We start from the raw sequence: 20222 nt of genomic DNA on the forward strand, positions 1-20222 counted from the left end.
GATTCCTGTTTAATTCCTCTGAGCTCCCTGCCACATGCAGTGTCCTGCTCGCAGGTGCTACTGTGGACATGTACCTTATCACTCTGTTGCCAGGTTAACTGCTGGAAGTGCCAGGTCCCAATACCAGTGACGATAGGCATTGTGCCTGTCTTCCCCAGGTTACCAGCACAGGTTTCCAGTGTTCTGTTCAGTTTTGCCATGTGATTTTCCCTTCAGTATTTATCAGCAAGACTGAACGTTTTCACAAGAGTTTGCGTGCTACATGTATATATTATCTGCTTCAGGGCTGAACTTCCCTTGTAGACTTGTATTAGTTCCCCTCTTTGCCCTTGTGTTATTCATGGTTTTAAAACCTGCACTGCTGTTCATTTCTAACAGTCGTTGACTCCTGATGTCTTCATGATGGCACAGCGGGGAGCCAGTGGGATTGCCATCCTCATTTCCCTCTTGGTTTGTTGAGGCCGAGTCCTCTCTGGGCCCCTGGTCTGGCTGCAGTGGGCCCCCGGGCTCCTGGTGGGGAAGCCCCGCCCTGGGACTGGGGGCTTCCCCAGGCAGACTTTCTGGGGTTGGGTCCTGGGCTCTCCTATCAGGTGCCTCATCACACGGGAGGAGAGGAGGCTGGGGGAGCCTCTTGGATTCCGTCATTTCCTGGACACTTTGTCCAGGGCACAAGAGACCCTGATGGTCAGCTCTGTGTCACCTGAGAGCATTTAAGGCCCTAGTTTTATAAAGTCGACCAGAAAGATGAGACTCCTGTAATTAATTTAGATTATAGTTTGTTGCAATCCATATAGCACTTAAAAACTGGAAGACTGTTTGTTTTAGTGAAGTGCTGTGTACTTTCTCTGTGTTCATTAGCATGACTGAACACATTGCTATTGACTATGTATAATATGTTTACTTAAAATTAGGCCTGCTTAAGCATGTGTAATGAGCGGCTCCGTCTCCTCCCCGAGCCTGCCGCTGTGGAGGAGTGGGGCCGAGAGCGAGCGCCGTGGCTGCTCGCCGTGAAGAGGGCCCTCCCCACCTTCCCACCTGAGTGCACATGCGGGGCTGCTGGGGACTTGCCCTCTGCGGCCCCCACCACGTTAGGTGTGGCGTTTGGGGTCTGGAGTCAGGACATTGCTCCTCACTGTCGCCCCCAGTTCCCGCACCTGGGAAAAGACCCAGGGAGGCTCTGTTTCATCTCGCTCTCTAGAAAATGCTGTCCGAATGACAGTGGCCAGAAAGTCCCGGGCTGTTTCCTCCTGTGGAACCGCCCTCTCCTCGCTCCTGTGCTCAGGCCGAAGGTGCTGCTGAGCGTACTGCCTTCCTGTCTCAGAGAGAACAGAAAGGCTTGGAAGCCGTCCCGGCAGGGCCGTAAATGACACACTACGGGGCTGACGCGTAGTAGCGGTGGTGAGATCCCTCGTGGCTGTGGTTTATTAAGCACTTACTGTGTGCCAGGCGTGGGGCCGAGTGAATCACACGTGCCGCCACGTTGCACCTGCTGGGGCCCTCTGTGGTGGGAAGTTGTAACTGCTCTCTGCAGGTAATGAAACCGAGGCTCAGAAATTAAGTAACTTGTCTGAGGTCATGGTGCCGGAAAACAGCGGAATTGGGATTTGAACCCAGATCCTCTGCCTCTTGTAGTGAATGGCTGCAGTTGATGGAAACTTACCTTTGAAACCACAAAGAAACACACCTCGTGGTTACATGGAGGTTGCCAGGGCACCAGCTCATTGTTTAAGACTTGATACGTTAGAGAAAAAAACGGCACACTTCTTTCTCTCCTGGACAGAACCTGTTTCAGGGAAACCAGATGGTTGATGGAGAGAAGTTCTTTTTCTGTGTAGAAGAACCCAGCCAATAAATGCAGGAGTGACAGAAGTGGAGAATCACCCTTTTGAAATCTTTAATAAAAGGTGTAGATCTTAGGGCCCGCCATTGAGGCATGGTGGGTAAAGTTGCCTCCTACAACACTGGCATCCTATTTGGCAATAGTGTGTGTCCCAGCTGCTCCACTTCCAATCCAGCTCCCCACTGATGGCCTGAGAACAGCAGTGGAGGATGACCCAAGTGCTTGGGCCCCTGCACCCATGTAGGAGACCTCAAGAAGCTTGGCTCCTGGCTTCAGCCTGGCCGAGCCCTGCCATTGTGGCAATCTGGGGGAGTGAACTGGAGGTTGGAAACTCTGTCTCTCTCTCTCTCTCTAACTGTGACTTTCAATAAATAAGTAAATCTCTAAAAAACAACAACAACAAAACAAAAACTCGTGGATCTTGGCAACAACAGTCCCCAGTGATGAGAATAATGCTCAGAGGGCAGTGGCTGGGGGACTTAAGGACTGAGGACCCCAGCCCACACCCCAGCAACCCAGTGGGAGTGGCGGGCTGGACCCCAGCCCCATGAGGTGACTGCAGGAAGACCCTGTGCCAACTGTGAGGCAGGCTCGCCCATGCCTCTGGCTCTGTCCATTTGTAGGAAGCTCGGTGAGTGAACCTGCCCCCACCCTATCAGTGTCCTGAAGAAAGGGAGCAGGGAGGGGCTGTTCATGAGGCCCATCGGCCACACGCGGGCACAGACTTTGTCTGCACCTTGACTGGGACAGACTGACAGTACAGGGACATCATGGAGAACATGGGACTTGCATTTAGACTGACTATGGATGGCAGTAAGGGATTTGTGCATTTTGTCTGCCATAGGTGTCTTCTGAGATGGGGATGAGTGACGTGACGTGGTTCCAGGATTCATTTTTAATGTCCAGCAAAGCGAGGCAGGACCGGGTGGGCGTGGTGCAAGAAAGCCAGCTCTGCAAGCCGGGCAATGGGAACCTGGGGCTTCTTCCTGCTGTTCAGTGTAGGCCGGGGCAAATCTGAGGTTTTCTGTGATAGAGTAGACAAGAAAAGAGGCCCCGTGGTGGGTGTGCTGCTGCCTGGGGAGTCTGGCTGCAGTGGGGAGCTGGGTGTGGCCGCAGCCTTGGGAAGCTGCCCTGGGGTTACCTGCAGGTGTGGTGCTGGGAGTGCCTCCTCCTCAGGGGCTGTCCACTGTGCCCTGCGGCCACGGGGCAGGCAGGGGTGCTGGGAGTGCCTCCTCCTCAGGGGCTGTCCACTGTGCCCTGCAGCCACGGGGCAGGCAGGGGTGCTGGGAGTGCCTCCTCCTCAGGGACTGTCCACTGTGCCCTGTGGCCACGGTGCAGGCAGGGGTGGAGGCTGAACCTCTGTGGAGTGATGGGGCGGCCCTCCACCTCTGCTGCCAGGCGGGGGATGTGGCGGGAGGTGTGGCGTCTCCAGGAGACTGACTCTCTGTGTCCTTCCCTTCAGAGGAGGTGGCTTTTAGAAAGAAGAGGCTGTGCATCAAGTTCATCCCCCGGGACTCGACGGAAGCCGCCATCTGTGACATTCGGATCATGGGCCGGACCAAGCAGGCCCCTCCTCAGTACACGTTCATCGGGTGAGTCCACCACCAGTGCCCATGCAGAAGGCCCGGTTCACCCACAGGACGGGCTCCTGCGAATCCTGGGCCGCCTGCCTCTGCCCGTTCTCGGCCTGGGCTCTCGTAGCTGCCGACCCCCGCGCCCCTCGGTCTACCCTGACTGCCCCCCTTGGGTCCCGCCATCCTCCTGTGCATTCAGCTTTAGGCTTCTCTGGGTCCTGCCCCCACGCCGCCTTCGTGCTCCGGCCGGGCCCCAGCTCTCTGCACCATCCTTTCACTCCAAAGTGTTTGTTTGTGGGGCACTGTCTGTACACCGGGGTCACACTGGGTGTGGGAGTGCATGGAGGCAGAGGTGCTGCTCTCGTCCCTGGTGTTGCAAAGGAGAAACACGCGATGCAGAAAGCAGGCAGTGAGGTGTGTCGGATGCTGAAGAAAACGCAGCCCTGTGTTGCCCTGGGGGCCACTGAGCAGAGACCTCGGTGTCAGGGGAATCCTGCCCCGAAGGGTGTGAGAGAGGGGAAGTATGGTGCCTGCTGGGAACAGACAAGGCGGGGAGATAGGAGCTGGTGGCCGCCTGGATTATGATCCAGGCACACTGGGAAGCCACTGGAGGGTTCCTGGCGGAAACACTGTATGTCACTTGAATGCCCGGAATTCGCGGTGCAGGTTTTGGTCTGATGCGTGTCTGCCCTAGTGAGCAGAGAGCTGCTGTGACTGGGGCCTGTTTGTGTCTTACTCACCAGTGAGTGGCCTCGGCACCGGGCACCGGCCTTGCTCTGTAGCTCCTTCATAGCACTCAGGACAATGGAATTTCAGATTTCACATTGAGCTGTTTTGATTGTAAGACAGGAAGCCCAACCCAGCACAGCTAAGCAGAAGGAGGAATTTGTTGGCTGGCATAGCAGAAGAATTCCGGGGCTGGGCTGGCTTCAGGCGCAGCTGGACGCAGGTGCTCGGAGGAGCTCTAGGACCTGGCTTCCCTGTCTTCCTCCTTGTGCTCAGTCCACTGGGTAGGCCACAGCCCAGCACGTGGATTCCCTGAGTGGAAGCCAGTGGTGCAGTCATGTCAGGTTCAAGTCCGGGGGCAGAAAGCAAGTCTGCATTTCTGATACTTCACACAGAAGTCATCAAATCCAGTCTCACTGGTCTCATGGCTCTAACCAGGCTCATGTGCACCCTGGTCGCTGTTTCCTGGGAAGCGTCATTCTCTGACTGACGAGGCCTCAGTGGAGGCAGGGTCCCTGGGGCCGCTTCCGCTGGACTTCAGGCACTAACAGGGAGAGGCTCAGGAGGGCTACAGAGGGGTGTATGGGTGAGTGGAAGTTGAGCGTTCATAAAAAGCGAACCACACCCACACCCTCGGTCATCTGGCGTCTGGGCCCTGGGTTGAGTGTGTGCTGGGTGGGTGTTGGCCCCTGGCCATGCACCTCTCCCGGGCCACCTCGTGGACCTCTTGCTCGTCTCTGTGGGTTCCCCACCCTCCAGTTTGGTTCTGGAGGTCGGCCTCCTGGACTGGGGTTGTCCTCTGTTCATTTGCTCCCAGGGCCTTGCTCCCTGCTGTGGACTCACCGGGAGGCAGTGTCACCTGCACTCTTCAGCCTCAGGGACTGAACGCCCTGGGGCAGGGTCTGTGCTCCTAAGGAGGCTGATCGGTGTCGCCTCCTGGCACTCAAAGCTCCTGTTTTGCAGCCTGGTGTGAGTCACATTCTGTCACAGTTACGGTTCTGTTACCAGAATGGCAGGGCAGCAGTGGTTCCGAGAAGAGCCAACTGAAGTCCCTTAGAAGCAGCCATTTACATACAGATAATAAAAACCAACAATTTAGTAATGAACCTTTGAATTGTTTTTATGTATATTTTTTAAAGATTTTATTTATTTATTTATTTGACAGGTAGAGTTATAGACAGAGAGAGAGAGACAGAGAGAAAGGTCTTCTATCTGTTGGCTCACCCCCCAAATGGCTGCTGCAGCCGGTGCTGCACTGATCTGAAGCCAGGAGCCACGTGCTTCCTCCTGTTCTCCCATGCGGGTGCAGGGCCCAAGGACCTGGGCCATCCTCCACTGCCCTCTCGGGCCACAGCAGAGAGCTGGACTGGAAGAGGAGCAACTGGGACTAGAACCCAGCACTCATATGGGATGCCGGCACTGCAGGTGGAGGATTAGCCAAGTGAGCCATGATGCCGGGCCTTTTATGTATATTTTTAACTACAAACCATAATATGTGAAAAGATCTGATTTTAACCAATTTAAACAATTCTAGAGAATATAGTCTTGCTAATATACGTCTTGATAATCAAAACTAAAATATTATTCTCTCTATTATTTTTAGAAGGTTGCTAAGATATAGTTTTGTTTTGCCGCAGGGCAAAAATTCTTTTCCAGAGGGAGACAATTCAGTGTTACTTTTAAATAAGGAAAGAGTATTCAGTACTTAGAACTCCAGCTCACTGGATCTTTAAAATGGGCACCGTTCAGTGTGTTCCCTTGCAAGGAGGGCTTGGGCTGCTGCTGGGGAGAGCGGAACCTTGCCCCCAAAGCCTGGCGTCCTGAGCCATGATCTCGGGCAGCAGATTGGAGTCGCTTGTCTCACGTGGCAGACTAACGTGTGGTTCGGAGTGGTTGCTGCAGCACACCGAGAAACTCGTGTTTTGTGGGGAGAAGCTGTGCCTGTGCATCAGGGCCATGGCCAAGCTGGGACCTGGATGTGTCTAAGTAATCCTCTTAGAGTGGCCAAGAGCCAGCCAGCCCGAGCCACAAGCCCTCAGGACCAGGTGGGCCAAGGCCGGCGTGGCACCTGAGGCCTGGGCTGCTCTTAGTTGCCATGATTCCTAGAGCCTGTGCCTTGGATTCTGTGGCTTGAAGATGAACACCAAACTGACCCACGAATGAGGTCAGCTGCAGGTGACCCCCAGCTGTGAGGGGCTGTAGCCTGAAATTGGGGCACAGTATGGCAGGGTAGGGCTAATTCTTCTCTGGTTAAGAAGCAGTCCCTTGGGGCTAACGCTGCAGCGTAACGGGTAAAGCTGCTGCCTGCAGTGCTGGCATCGGACATGGGTGCTAGTTCAGTACCAGCTGCTCCACTCCAATCCAGCTCTCTGCTGTGGCCTGAGAAAGCAGCAGAGGATGGCCGGAGTCCTTGGGCCCCTGCACCCACGTGGGAGACCTGGAAGAAGCTCCTGGCTCCTGGCTTTGGATCAGCCCAGCTCCAGCCATTGCGGCCCTTTGGGGAGTGAACCAGCAGATGGAAGACCTCTCTCTCATTCTCTGTGCCTCTACCTCTGCCTCTGCCTCTGTAACTCCACATTTCAAATAAATAAATAAATCTTAAAAATAAAGATAGAAACAAAGAAGCAGACCCATATCTGTCAGTCCATTTCTCTGTCTCACCCTCACTGCACAGAGACTTAGTGAGGATTATCATGTAATGACCTACGATGAAATGGTGAAGTCAGGAGTTTCAGAGATGTCCGTAGGAGTAGGAAGGCAAGCTCAGGGTGGGGGAGGAGGCCGCTTGATGGTGCCGTCGCCCTGCTGAGGCTCTGGATGGACATGCCCAGAGCACAAGGCAGGCGGTGAGACGGCTTCACCTGGGTGAGAACTGGCTCCCTGTGTTGGTTTGCTTGTCACTCAGGTCAACGCGCTGTGCTAACCTGCTGTGTCATGATTTCTCTTTTCTCCTAAAGGGAACTGAACAGCATGGGGATCTGGTATCGAATGGGCAGAGTCCCAAGAAACCATGACTCATCTCAACCCACGACGCCTTCCCAGTCGTCAGCTGCTTCTACCCCAGCCCCCAACCTGCCCAGGTAAGGCCTTGCCAGTGATGCCTGTGCTGTCACGTGGTCTGGGACACCACACGTAGTATGTGCTGGAAAGGTGCAAAATCTGTGTGAAATGGAGCAGCCGTGTGCCTTTAGAGGGGACCTCTGAAATCCAGCTGGATCTCTGCTGGACGCGAAGACCAGCATTCCGTTGTGTGCGCGTTCTGTAGGCCCCTACAGCAGCAGGATGTGCAGCCCCGGAGAGTCACACCGCCACGTGGTGCAGCCACTGGCCCTCCCTCTCTGCCTCTGAAAGCCAGGGGCGTGGCGAGTACTTACCCTCATCTTCATGCTGTTTCTTGTCCCGCTGAGCTACAGGGAACCAGGCCAAGTCAGCTGTCGCTGCCCCGGACAGACAGCATGTGGACCCATAGCCTGGCAGGCATCAGCATCGTTCCTGAGCTCTCTGTGCCCGCCCAACACACGGTAGAAAGAAGCGGTCAATCCGAAAGTCTTTGCAGAGCTAGTAGTAGATTGAGGGCAAAGAACAAGCAGCAGGGATGGATTGAGTTCGAAAGGGATCGCGGCAGTAACTAAGACAAGTGAGGGTGGCCGGAAGGCGTCATACAGGCACTGACGTAATGGAGACGAGAGCGGGTCCAAAGCTTCCCTGTGGGTGACAGAGATGAATGAAACCTGTCAGGAAGGTAGGAGATAGTACAGGAGGTCCTTGCAGGGCTGTGCGTGACGCCTGCCCTGGAGGCGCCCTGGCTCCCGGTGCTCTGTTCCTCTCACCCAGAAGCGTGCTGCTATAGGGAGCCGTGGCTCCAGGGACTGGGTCCTGTGGGACGCCTCCTGAGAGGACGGTCAGGTCTGCCTCGCAACGGTGTCACGCACGAGGACTGGTGTGGGACAACCCCAGACTCGCCTGCCGCCTCAGAAGGAGTCAGTTTTGCTTCGGAATCGAGAGGCTGAAAAGCTGGCCAGCCTCCGGGGTGCACACTGGCCGCTGCGTGTGTGTGTGGTTCAGGAGCTGGAGGCTGGCAGGCTGACTCAGCTCTGCCCTGGAAGGTGCTGCCAAGGTCAGCATTCCTGTGCTGGGACAGCTGAGGCCCATCCACCGTGCGTGGAGTAATTGCAGGGCCCTCTGTCCCCTGGGCCTGAGGTCAGCCCGAGTGTGGGCTCCTGGCAGAGGCGGAGAAGCCCGCGGGGCACTGGTCCAGTGGCAGTGGTTGTAGCCACCTCCTGTGGACGTCACGTGGTCTGAATAGACTCCACCTCGAGGCAGGTTTTAACTTTCCGTTGGGTGAAGAAGGTGCCAATCCTAGACAGAGCAGAGAGGTGGTCTCCCAGGAGGTCGCAAGTCACTGTTTGAGCAGGGTCCGCGCACGAGGACAGCCAGCGCGGGAGCCTGGCAGGGCTGGAGGGCAGCACGTCAGAGCCGGTGTTTATAAGGCTCATATATCTTCTAGCCTCTCTTGTGCAGTTTATGGTTTACAATGGCTGCAAGGAAATTGGATCCGTTTTGCTTTACTTTCCAAATAAAACAAATGTCAAAATAGTCAGTATAAAATGTATTCTAATTTGGCTGAGGTAAGTCAGCCAGGGTGCAGTGGGATAATTGAATGTGCGTTAATGCTTCCGAGTAAGACCCACCTGTCCGCCAGAGCTCCTCCCTCCACGGGCGGCAGTTTGCAGGTAGCAAGCACACCTGCGTGAGCCTTCTGGTTCCGCAGGTTTTCTGAGTTTTGGGGGAGGACATTGCTTTCCTATCCAGTCTCTTTGATTTTGAAAAAGTAGAATGCTGATTATTCAACTTTTCCATTGGAGACTTAATGAAAAGCAGTAAGTATGGTATTTTATCCCTGGAGGCATCTGGGCCCTGACAGCCTTGTCTCCGGTGGCGTCCTGTGCTCGTGTTCTGGTGCTGGGTGTCTCCCCAGCCCGTCGGGCACGGCCGGATCCTCAGGGGGCACTGATGGGGGTTCCTGTCCTCTCTCTCCGAGCCCTGAGCCCCAGTCTTCCCTGAACTGGTAGCCCCCTCCTCCTGGTGCGTGTTTCCCTGCCTTGCTCCAGGTGGTCCTGGGGCTCACATGTGGCTCTAGGCTCTAAGCTGCACGTGTCTAAGCTGCACGGCCTGGGCCTCTGTGGGCTCCGCTCTCCGAGTGCTGCTTGTCCATTTGGATTTTCACGCTGTGCTGGGGTCGCTGTGTGAGCTCCTTGAGGGCAGGGCCACCGGCGTCCAGGCACAAGTGAACAGGTGCTTCTCTGGCAGCCAGCCTCTGCAGAGCAGCCTTGCACCCCTGAGTGCTTCGGGTTTTCTCCATCGGGAGAGTAGTGTAAGCTTGTGGGAGATTGACAGCGCATAGAAAATAGTGAAAAACCAATTCCATTTCCAGGGAGCAAATGCTACAACCTTTGGTTCTGCTTCCTTCAATTTTCTTCCTGTGCACTTTTTCACGTGGGTGACATCACACATCACATAGTAGCAGGTTCGTACTTTGATATTGTCTTCTCATGCGGCTCAGAACCACAGACACGAGAACCACATCTTCAAGTGTGGCTTTTGTGTGATGCTCGGGCCAAGGCTGCAAGAGCGTGGTGACACAGCGCCCTCTACTGACCAGCCATGGAGGTGGCGGGAGCAGTGCCAGGTCTTGAACAGAGGGCGCCGGGCCCAGTTCCCAGCAGATCTGTGGGACTGGAAGTGAAGAGGGAGGGGCTCGCAGCAGACACGGCTGCCTCCTCCAGCCTGGGCGTTTGTCTCAAAACCCAAAAACATGCGCGGTGGCTCCATGTCTGTGTCGTCATCCCTCAGAGTTCAAAGCAGAGCTGTCCTCCCAGCTTTAGCTGCGATGAAAGGGGCCTCACCTGAGGGCCTCACGGTCCAGCAGAGCTGCCTGCTCTTCCCGGGGGCAGGTGCTGTCCCGGGGCAGGGGCTTCCGCCTGGCTCCTTCCTGGTTCCACAGAAAATGCTGTGACAAGACCAGAGACAGAGTCGTCCTGGTGGAGCGGGGGTGCCCCTGGAGGGAAGGGGGTGCTCCTTGGCTGTGTCCCGTAACTGGATGTGGCACTGGAAGCCATTCATGGCAGAAGGTGGCCTAAGCGGGCGTGGCAGAGCGCCTGTTCCTCTCGCGCCGGAACATCTTCCCACACGTGCGGCACACGTCTCTGTCTCCCGACGGCCCCAGGCGAGGAAGGGCCTGCTGTTGGTATTGGCCCATCTTTGGTTGCCATAACGAAGTACCTGGTGCGGACTTCATCATAAAGGAAGGGAGTTTGCTGGTGCAGAGTCGAGCAGCTGTGTCTGGTGCCGGCGTCTTGCCGGCAGAGCCCACGGGGTACAGAGCATCATGTGGTAGAGCCAGGGAGCACGCCGCACCTGATGACCTTGCCCAGCCTCGTCACTCCCCAGAGGCCCACCTCTCATGCCGAGGCCCCCACGCGTGAGTTCAGGGGACAAATGTGTTCCCCGACAGCACCGCTTCTTCCGGGACTCAGGCCGCGCCACGCTCTCGCACGTGCTCACACACGCTGCCCAGCAGGATGGAGCAGGGTTTGGGCTGAGGCTCCCATGTCCCCTCCCTGCTGGGCAGGCCTCAGCATTGTGCACCAGCCTCAGGCGTGCGAGCGGAGGAGGGGTTTCTGACCCTGGGTCCTGTGCTGCTGCCGTGGGGCAGGCACAGAGAGGAAGTACCCTCCCGGCTTCGACCAGGCAGCCCCTGCACCCTCACACCTGGGTCTCACGTGGGTTCTGCTGGAAGGAAGGTGCTGTTGCAGCCCGGCAGAGGTTTGGGCAGCCCCCGGAGGCAGGCGGACCTGCAAGGGCTCGAGTGCGCGTGCGGAGCTTCGCGTGTGGATGAATGAGTGGCCCGCGTCGCCATGGGAGGAGGCCCCTGGCGGGCTGCTGCCCCCGCTTGCCGAGCAGTAGACTTGGCGGGTTGATAAAGACATCAGAGGCCTGCTTATCAAATTTGCAGATGACACAGAGTCATTAGGGAGAGCTGATGTGCTGAGTGACAGAATCAATACTCCACATCCCTCCGCAGCCGGAACACCCTGCAGGAAGCCGGAGATGAAAGGTGATGGGCACATGGAGAGGCCCCGAGGGTCAGAAAATCAATAGCGTGGGAGCCACACTGGGGAGACCTGGCTCAGCAGCCGTGCGTGAGGCGCCAGTGTGGTCGTGAGCTTGGGTGTGTGGAATACAGCCTGGTGGGCACGTCCCAGGAGGCAGTGCCACACCTGTCACGGGCTTGTGACAGTCGGGTGCACCCCCTTGCACTGTGTGTGGGAGGGACCTGATTCTGGTGTGGCAGCTGCGTGTGAGGAGCTGTGGAGTTTCCACCCGCGTGGGGCAGGCAGCTGGCTTCTGATGTCCCTGTGGTCAACGTGAAGAGAGAAAGAAGGGTTTCTGGGCGCAGGTGGGAGGGGAGCGCTAGATCTAGGGGGCCTGGCGCTACAGGGAGGTGGGGCAGGCTCCATGTTTTAAAGAACTGATGGGTTGGACCATGGCGGTAGGAATTCCGTGGCACTGAGACACGCCCTGCGGCAGTGGTCACACGGCACTGGGGGCTGCAGACCAGGAGCTGGAGCAAATCCCTGCGACTCCAGCCTCGTTCAAGCAGTGTTCCCCGGCCCCAGCCTCAGAAACACAAACACCTTGCCAAGGGCACCTCCGGGGTCTCGCGCAGCAGGGAGGCTGCTGGCCACAGAGGTGCTGCCCCGGCACCTGCTGCTCACCACCCCGGCAGGGAAGGAGGCTTAGACGTGGGCAGAGTTGCGGCTGTGGCGCTGCCCCTGGGGGACACAGAGGGGCCTGGGTGCTGACTCCATGCCCCAGCTCGGCGCGGCCGTGTGTGAGCTGACGAGAGCGGCTGTGTCCTACTCAGAGTCCATCTGAGATGAGCAGTCGGGACTGCGCGGTGCTGGGACTCCCCAGCCGTTTCATGTTTGTGTGGACCTTGGCCTAGGGTCTCTCCTTCCAGCAGCTGCCCCCGGCCCTTCCTGTCAGCCTGGGCCTGAAAGAGAGACTGCTGCCTGAAGACCCCAGGCTCTGGGCAGGTGGACGCATCCTGCGACGCTGCACTGACGCGGGCCCTCCCAGAGCCCCAGGGCAGAGCCGTCCCCGAGCTGCCGAGTCCTGACTGGCACCGGTCCTGGAGCGCAGCCCCTCCCGGGTCAGGGGCCGAGCGCTCCCCGAGCTGCTTCATTGTCTTCCCACGATGTGTCAGCTTCCGGCAAGTTGTCAGTCACAGATTCCGTGGGATATTCCTTAGTGACAGACATAATTGTACTTAACTTTTTGCATGGATGTTATCAATCTGTGACAGATTCTCTGGGAAATGGGGCATTTTGACTGCAGCAGATCTGTCACGTGCACTTAGCCTCCCTCTCAGGGACAGCAGGATTCAGACACAACTTGCGCATGTCAGTGTCAGGTTTTCATCCCGGGCCCGTGCTGTTGTGCAGTAGATTAAGCTGCTCGCTGCAGCGCCCGCATCCCATATGGGCAGCAGTTCCTGTCCCGGCTGCTCCACTTCCCATCCAGCTCTCTGTTGTGGCCTGGGAGACCAGTGGAAGATGGGCCAAGTCCTTGGGCCCTGCACCCACATGGGAGACCCGTAAGAAGCTCCTGGTTTCAGGTTGGCCCAGCCCTGGCCGTTGTGGCCATTTAGGGAGTGAACCACTGGATGGAAGATGCCTCCCTATCTGTGTCTCCTCTCTCTCTAACTCTGCCTTTCAAATAAATAAGATAAATCTTATTAAAAAAAGAACATGGGACTGAGCAGTACAGTGCCTACAGCACAGGAACTGGAGCCGTTGAACTTGGGGGTCCGACACTGCAAGTGCGACGTGAAATGTGAAGTGGTTTGTTATTTACTCTCCCTGTGCCATAACTTCTTCAAAAAAAAAAAAAATCAAAGGAACGCAGATCTTCTCAGCGCAGTGCGCCGGCCGCAGCGGCCATTGGGGGTGAACCAACGGAAGGAGGACCTTTCTCTCTGTCTCTCTCTCTCACTGTCCACTCTGCCTGTCAAAAAAAAAAAAAAAAAAGAAAAAGAAAAAGAAAAAAGAACGCAGATCCTCGCGGACTTCAAAAATCATCCTGCCGCCCCCATCCAGGCGCTGTCATCGGAAAGGTTAACGGCCTTCCTGAAGGGGAGAGAAAACCAGGCCCCGGTGTGTGGGGTTCAGGCTTGTCCCTGAGCTCAAACCCCATCTCCACTGTCCACAGCCCCCAGGCGGTCCTGGCGCCGTCCTGGCCTCACCAGCCTGCCTTCCTGCTGGACATGGCCATCAGCTCTGTCACCTCCTGGTCAGCTCACGTAAGTCAGCAGCGGGTGGAGCCCGAGGTCAGCCACTGGGGTCCTGCAGTCTCCACTGACAGCCTCAACACCTCGGGCTGCCTCCTGTCAGTTCTCAGGGAGGAGATGGCCGTGGTCACGCAGGTGACGGCTGCCACGTGCTCTGCTGCCGCGCTGGACTGAGAGGCCCTGAGCTGCGTGTGTCAGGGAGGCCTGTTTCCCTTTGCCTGTCAGGGTGTCTGCCACCTGTGCTGAGTGGCAGCAGGCTCAGCGCTGGAGCAGGCCTTTCCCCTCGGGGTTCAGTAAGGGCGGGCTCGGCCCCGAGCGTTGGAGCAGAAGCCGTGGCTTAGAGTGAGGTTCACGGAGTCCTGCGTCCAAGCTGGCTAGGAGGCAAAGCCGCCAGCTGACCCCCGAGAGTCACTCCCGTCCTTCCCAAGCGGCCAGCGGACTGCAACATGGTTTTTCTTTTGGGGGGGGTGTTAAGATTTAGTTTATTTATTTGAAAGACAGAGTAATAGAGAGAGAGAATTATTTAATCTGTGGTTCACTCCCCAAATGGCCACAATGGCCAGAGCTCAACCAATCCAAAGCCAGGAGCCAGGAGCCTCTTCTGGGTCTCCCACATGGGTGCAGGGGCCCACAGATTCCGGCCATCCTCTACTGCTTCCCCAGGCCATCAGCAGGAAGTTAGATCAGAAGTTGAGCAGCTGGGACTTGAACCAGCACTCATATGGGATGCCGGTGCTGCAGGTCGGAGCTTTAACCCAGAGCGCCAGCCCTATGACGTGGGTTTTGAGCTCCTGTCCCATGTCGGCAAGGGCCAGTTTGGGCATAGGGGAGCCTGCCTGGTCGGGGAGCATTTGGCCTTCGTCGCATCAAAGGAGGACTGGGTCCTACTGTCTAGCAAGGGGGTCTTCGGAGCCTTGGCGTTTCTGCAGGTTGTATGCAGGCATGACTAGGGTCTGGCCTTACTTGGAATAAGTAGGCACCATTTTCCTTCATGCCAAAGCCAGGAGCACCTTTTGTGTTTGTGGAACCACGGCAATGGGGTCCGTGTCCTCATTTCCTTCCTTAAAGTGACTTAGCCCTCACAACGAAGACTGCAGGGGTTCTCTGGCTGCGGAGCACAGCACCAGCCTGTGGTTTGAGTTCTCCCCTCGGCGAGGGCACTTGCCACCTACTCCACAGTATACAGGCATAAGAACCCCTGGAGGGGCAGGGCCTGAACCCTCCAAGCTGGATTCGGGTTGGGGCTCTGGGACTCAGGGGTTACTTCAGTAGCCCACACCTGCATCCCTTCCCTGTGACTTGGAATCCTAGATTGGGGGTACAGTGGATTAAGCTTCTGCCTGCAACACTGGCATCCTACATGGGCACCCATTCAAGTGCTGGCTGCTCCATTTCCTATCCAGCTCCCTGCTAATGCACCTGGGAAAGCAGCAGAGGATGGCCCAAGTCCTTGGACCCCTCTCACCCCCATGGAAAACCTGGATGGCTCAGGCTTTGCCCTGGCCCAGCTTCGGCTGTTGCAGCCATTTGTGAACAAGCAGATTATGTGTGTGTGTGTGTGTGTGTGTGTGTGTGTGTGTGTGTCTGTAACTCTACCTTTCAAATAAATAAATACATCTTTAAAAAAAAATCCTAGGTTGCCTGACATCTCACTGGGGTCTTCAAACACGTGCGTGTTCTTCCCTCTGCCTGGCACCTGCCCTGGCTCCCAGTTAGCCCACATCCTCTCGCATTCATTGGGTGCATCTCCTCGTGCTTCTGAACACAACTTTCTCATTCCAGCCCTTTCCCTCCTGAGGTGGACTGAACTCCAGGAGACTTGGGTCAGTCCTGGCCACCCTGGCGCTTGTTGCCCCTTGCTCACACATCACACAAGGAGGCATTTCCCCACCTCCCGTCATTGCTGCGTGTGTTTGTATTCAGTCTTACTGACCAGACTTGCTGTGTACTGGCAAGGGATTCTCATGTTTCCCTTTTCTTTTTTGAAAGCCTCAGGCAAGGCTTTGACTTACAAACAGCACCAGTGATGACCTTGCATCCCTGTGCAGGGAAGCCTAGCAGGCGGTGTCAGCTTTGTCGTTTCATTTGGTACTTACAGTGAGCGTTCAGTGGGAAGCCTAAGTCCCCAGGGTGGCTGGGACCTCTGAATTCTAGGTGCCTGGCCCATGGTGGGTTTTCAGAAACTATGTATGGAACCTGTAAGGTGAGCTAGTTTAGGTGCATGGGACCAGAATGATGTGTGTATACAGTTTCCCTGCCATCTCTTTGTTCATCCATCTAGCCATTTGTCCGTCTGTCCATCCACTCATCTACATGTCCAGCTTTCTGTTCATCCATCCACCTGCCCATCCATTTTTCCGTTCATCTATTTATCCTTCTGTCCATGTGTGTGTCTGTCCGTATCTCCAGCCATCCATCCACCTGCCCATCCATCCATCTGCCCATCCATCCATCTATCCATCCATCCATCCATCCATCTATTCATCCAGCACAAACTTACATTGCACTTACTAGGTGTCAGCCATTTTTCCCAAGTGCTTTCAAATGATAACTCATTTAATCCTGATAATAGCTCTGAGTTAAGTACTGGCAACCACCCCCATTTTAATCTGAGAAAACTGAGACCTAGGAGATGAAATTCCGTGCCCAGGCTCAGAGAGCTGGTTAGTGTCAGAACTAGCAGGCCAGCCGCCTTTGGCAGGTACATTGTCCCTTTGTCCTGCTGCCTACGGTTGCAGGGTTGCTGGGGTGAAACCTCTCCTGGGGAGCAGAGCCTGGCTCAGATATCAGGAATGGCTGGGCCTGGCTGGAGTGCAGCTGCCCAGCGCCCACCGCTGTCTTCAGAGCTGCTTCTCCAGGCTCCTGACCGGTAGCTGGTAGGTGAGGACCTCCCTGAGCACGCCACGTGGGTGGCTCATCTTCCCGAGGCTTCCCCAGTCGGAAGTGACCTAAGCAGTCTGTGCTCACACTTGGGGAGACTTGTGAACGTTGCCCGGGGTCCAGCTCACCTGAGCTGGAGGGACCGGCTGACGAGACGTGTGCAGGCCGTACCCGGAGTGCGCTGCATCTCTGTTCCCCCAAGATGCTTTAAGGCCAGTGCTAAGTGGGTTCCCGCGGTGATTTATTCTGGGGCTCACGAGAGGTATGCAGGAGACCTAGAGGGAGAGGCGAACAGAGCCCTGGCTGCTTTGGTAACAAACAGAACCAAGCTTGGGGAGATTCCTCTAGAACGCAGTGCGGTATACCCGACGTGAATGATGAGCTTAGGCTGAGTGGTACACTTCTTGATATTAATTTTTAATATGGCTTCTTGGGAAGTCAGGGCTTCTGTTTAACGAAGGATTGACGATGAGTCAATACGGCCTCACCGGCTGAAAGCCGTGTGGACCTCCCTGGCTCCCGCCATCTCATGTCAGACGGGGAGGAGGAGTCGCTTTTAAATGCATCATCTTTGTCGTCTCTGCGACGGGGCGTCTTGTTCTGCAGGCGGCCGCGTGTGCTGTGGTGCCGGGAAGCAGGGTTGTGGGTGTGAGATGGGCCACGGTCTGCTCTCGGGTGCGTGTGGGCTCCGCTGCGGGCTTGGGAGAAAGGCTGCTTTCAGGATTATGGAACTAGTTCTCCGCATGTCAGAACAGATTTATCCGTTCACTTGCGGTGGCTTTGTGAGCCAGTCCATTAGGAGGAGCATGTTCCAGCCTTTATCAGAGTGGAAGCCGACAGTCTGTTTCAGGAATATTCACCTGCATCTCTCAGTGTAGCTCTCACCACCAGTGTTGTAAAAAACGGGCATTAACCCCGCGTGATTTCCTGGGATCTTACTACGCCCTCCCCCACTACGTTGTTCTATTTCAAGGCAGGGTTTCAGTTAGGAATCTGGATGTTTAATAAAATCCCTTGCTTGTAACTTGGAGAGGGCCTCTGCGTTTCTGTGGGCGGCTTCTGCCTGGGGTGGGGGGTGGGGGGTCACTTTGACGAAGCTTCCTGAGCAGTGGATCTTCTGTTTCCAGATGAATCAAATATCCAGAATTGTAACTATTAGGAAAAATAGAAATGTCATTGTTAATGAGCATCATGCACCAGACATTGTGTGAACACTCGCTGTGCGTTCACATGTGGTTTTCCTCTGCAAGCTGATGGGAGAGGCCGGCGCCACGGCTCACTAGGCTAATCCTCTGCCTTGCGGCGCTGGCACACCAGGTTCTAGTCCCGGTCGGGGCTCCGGATTCTGTCCTGGTTGCCCCTCTTCCAGGCCAGCTCTCTGCTGTGGCCAGGGAGTGCAGTGGAGGATGGCCCAAGTCCTTGGGCCCTGCACCCCATGGGAGACCAGGAGAAGCACCTGGCTTCTGCCATCGGATCAGTGCGGTACACCAGCCGCAGCGCGCACTGGCCGCGGCGGCCATTGGAGGGTGAACCAACGGCAAAGGAAGACCTTTCTCTCTGTCTCTCTCTCTCACTGTCCACTCTGCCTGTCAAACATAAAAAATAAAAAGAGATGGGAGAACTGAAGCTCGGGGGAGATCCTGGCTCGCTCAGGGGCAGAGAAGTTAGGGCTGGAGGAGCTGGCCCTGGGCACAGGGGTGGGCTCCCCAGTTCTCAGGACTCTCCCCTCTAAGTGTCTCCCATGACCTTGGTGGGCGTGACCTTGCCCGGAGCCAGACACAGCCGCCCAGCACATGGCCCACGGCCCACGGCCCACCTCCTTAGCCATGGCTTTATTTTGCGAATCAAGTTCTTTTCCAGGGCTTTGGAGATGGATCGGCTCCGAGGAGGAGAGCGTTGCCTTGGGCTCTTTGTTAGGGGTGGGCTGTTTGCAGCCGGCCGTTTACTGCCTGCCCTGAGCGCTTAAGCACGCACCCTTTATGAATCTGAGCTTGGCAGCCCCTGCACTCGTGCATTTCGGAAAAGCGGATACTTTAGTAGGCTGGAAGAAGATGAAAAGCTCGCAGGGCCCATATGTTCCTTGTTTTTAGAAGTAAGGTCAGCGAGGTTTAGAGACTCTTTAAATATTTCGGTTTATAAGATCAGCCCGGATCGTCTGGAATGGGAGTGTGGTGCCCGTCCCAGGCGGGGCTTTTTTTCTTCATTTCTTTGATGTGCGAGGTGGGTGTTTCAGCGTTGCAGGGTTCAAGTGTAATCAAAGTGAAACGCGGGGAATAAATACCATGATTTGGAATGTTGCTGCAGCTATGAAAGTTAGTTTCCTTATTTTATTTTTAAAAAGTAATCAGGGACTTGAAAAATAGCAGATTGGTACAAGGATTGTAACTTAAGAAACCAAAAGCTCCCAAGCTGTAAAGGAGTGTGTAGTCTTTGGCGTTTGTCTAAGGAAGCTGTCTAAGGAAGCATTTTCTTCACTCATTTAAATCTCCCCAGGTTGAGAGCTAACATTCATCCTGAGACGTACGTTGGCATAGTTTGAAATTCATCACAAGTGTGCATTCTGAGTCAAGACATTTGCCCCTGAGTCCGAATAGTAAATGACACGCTGGTGGCTTTTCTTGACACCAAGGTGGCCACAGAAGCCGGGGTCTGAGCCATGGGGCTCCCAGTGCCAGGCGGGGACGCCGTCTCTCCCCTTCTCTCCGAGCAGTGACACGAGAGGCCTCGGGGTGAGCCCTGGGTCACCATCACAAGCTGCGGGAGGCACCTTGAGGAGGGGTGGCCGTAGTCACCACCCTTTCCCAGCAGCCAAATGTGGGGGCAGGAGGGACCCTGTCGTCTCCTGCCGCAAGTGAGTGGACGCTGTGTGCCCGCTGGCAGCTCTTGTCACCTTCAGAGGAACGCGCACACTCTTCATACGTCTTTGATTCTAGATTTCAGAAGTAATTTGTCACTCCGGAGGAGGGTGTCATTAATGCTCATTATTTAGGACTGCCGAGTCCCCCTCTCTGTGTGCGAGTGTCTGAGTTAAGCACCCACAAAATTGGCCTTGTTGGTGGCAAACGGTGCCTCTGTTTTGATCGAGCCCCCCCACGGCGGGGTTGAGCCACGTCTGCCTTTGATTGCGCCAGGGCGGCGACGAGAGCGGCCCAGGCGTGTCCTCTGGGATTCGTTAGTGTTCTTACCAAGGCCCTGCTGTAACCGCGGAGGTTTTATGAAAATGCTTGGGAAAATGTCTCTTTAACTCTTTGATTTTTATTATTAAAAAATAAAAAGAAAGATTTTCCTCCTGAAACAGGAGTTCAGAAACCCAACTTCAGATTCCACGTGGTGCTGACCCCAAGCAGGGGTCCTGCGTGGCACTGAAGTCACAGGCGGACCCTCGGGCTGTGGGGCACAGGCCAGGGAAGAGCCCCCCAGACCTTCCCATGGTGGTTAAGGAAAAAAAATGCCGTCCAATGTATGTTAATGCATGTTGTTATCCTTTAACATTAAAATTCCACTAAAGTACTAATAATTACTGTTAATATCTTTCAGTGGAAACTTACAGGGTAAGAGCAGTAGTAGAAACAGTATTTAAGGGAAAGCTGCCGGCATGATCAGAATGCAAATAAGTGTTATTAGCCTAATGATTTTGCCGTCACCATGGTTGTGCAGCAGCAGTGTTGTGAATATGTCATCGGCACCCGTGAATTTGGAAAGTGTGTCAAAACACAACTTCAATTAGTTTGCTCTAATTATGGCTCTGGAGAGTTTGTAACTACATCACTCCTCATTAAAAGAGATTTTCTTATATGGATTAATGTAATATACAAAGGAAACTTTCAAAGTTCCCAACACCATTTGCTCT

The 20222-nt window shown here is 55.4% G+C and overlaps 1 protein-coding gene and 1 long non-coding RNA gene across 3 annotated transcripts in view; one reads left to right on the top strand and one right to left on the bottom strand.

The window, feature by feature from the left end:
* Positions 1-20222, top strand: part of MVB12B (multivesicular body subunit 12B) — a 173641-nt gene that overhangs the window by 74738 nt on the left and 78681 nt on the right. For both annotated transcript variants that reach the window (XM_051855273.2, XM_051855278.2), the window contains exons 5-6: positions 3303-3432; positions 7098-7220. In XM_051855273.2, the coding sequence (XP_051711233.1) occupies positions 3303-3432; positions 7098-7220 (253 nt within the window). The remainder of the gene's footprint in view (positions 1-3302; positions 3433-7097; positions 7221-20222) is intronic.
* LOC127493132 (uncharacterized) lies at positions 4225-5110 on the bottom strand. Its single transcript, XR_011382148.1, has 2 exons — positions 4984-5110; positions 4225-4452 (listed from the first exon to the last, which is right to left on the bottom strand). It is a non-coding gene; the product is annotated as an uncharacterized lncRNA (long non-coding RNA).

Source organism: Oryctolagus cuniculus, chromosome 1 (assembly GCF_964237555.1).
Source record: "Oryctolagus cuniculus chromosome 1, mOryCun1.1, whole genome shotgun sequence".
Classification (NCBI taxonomy): domain Eukaryota; kingdom Metazoa; phylum Chordata; class Mammalia; order Lagomorpha; family Leporidae; genus Oryctolagus; species Oryctolagus cuniculus.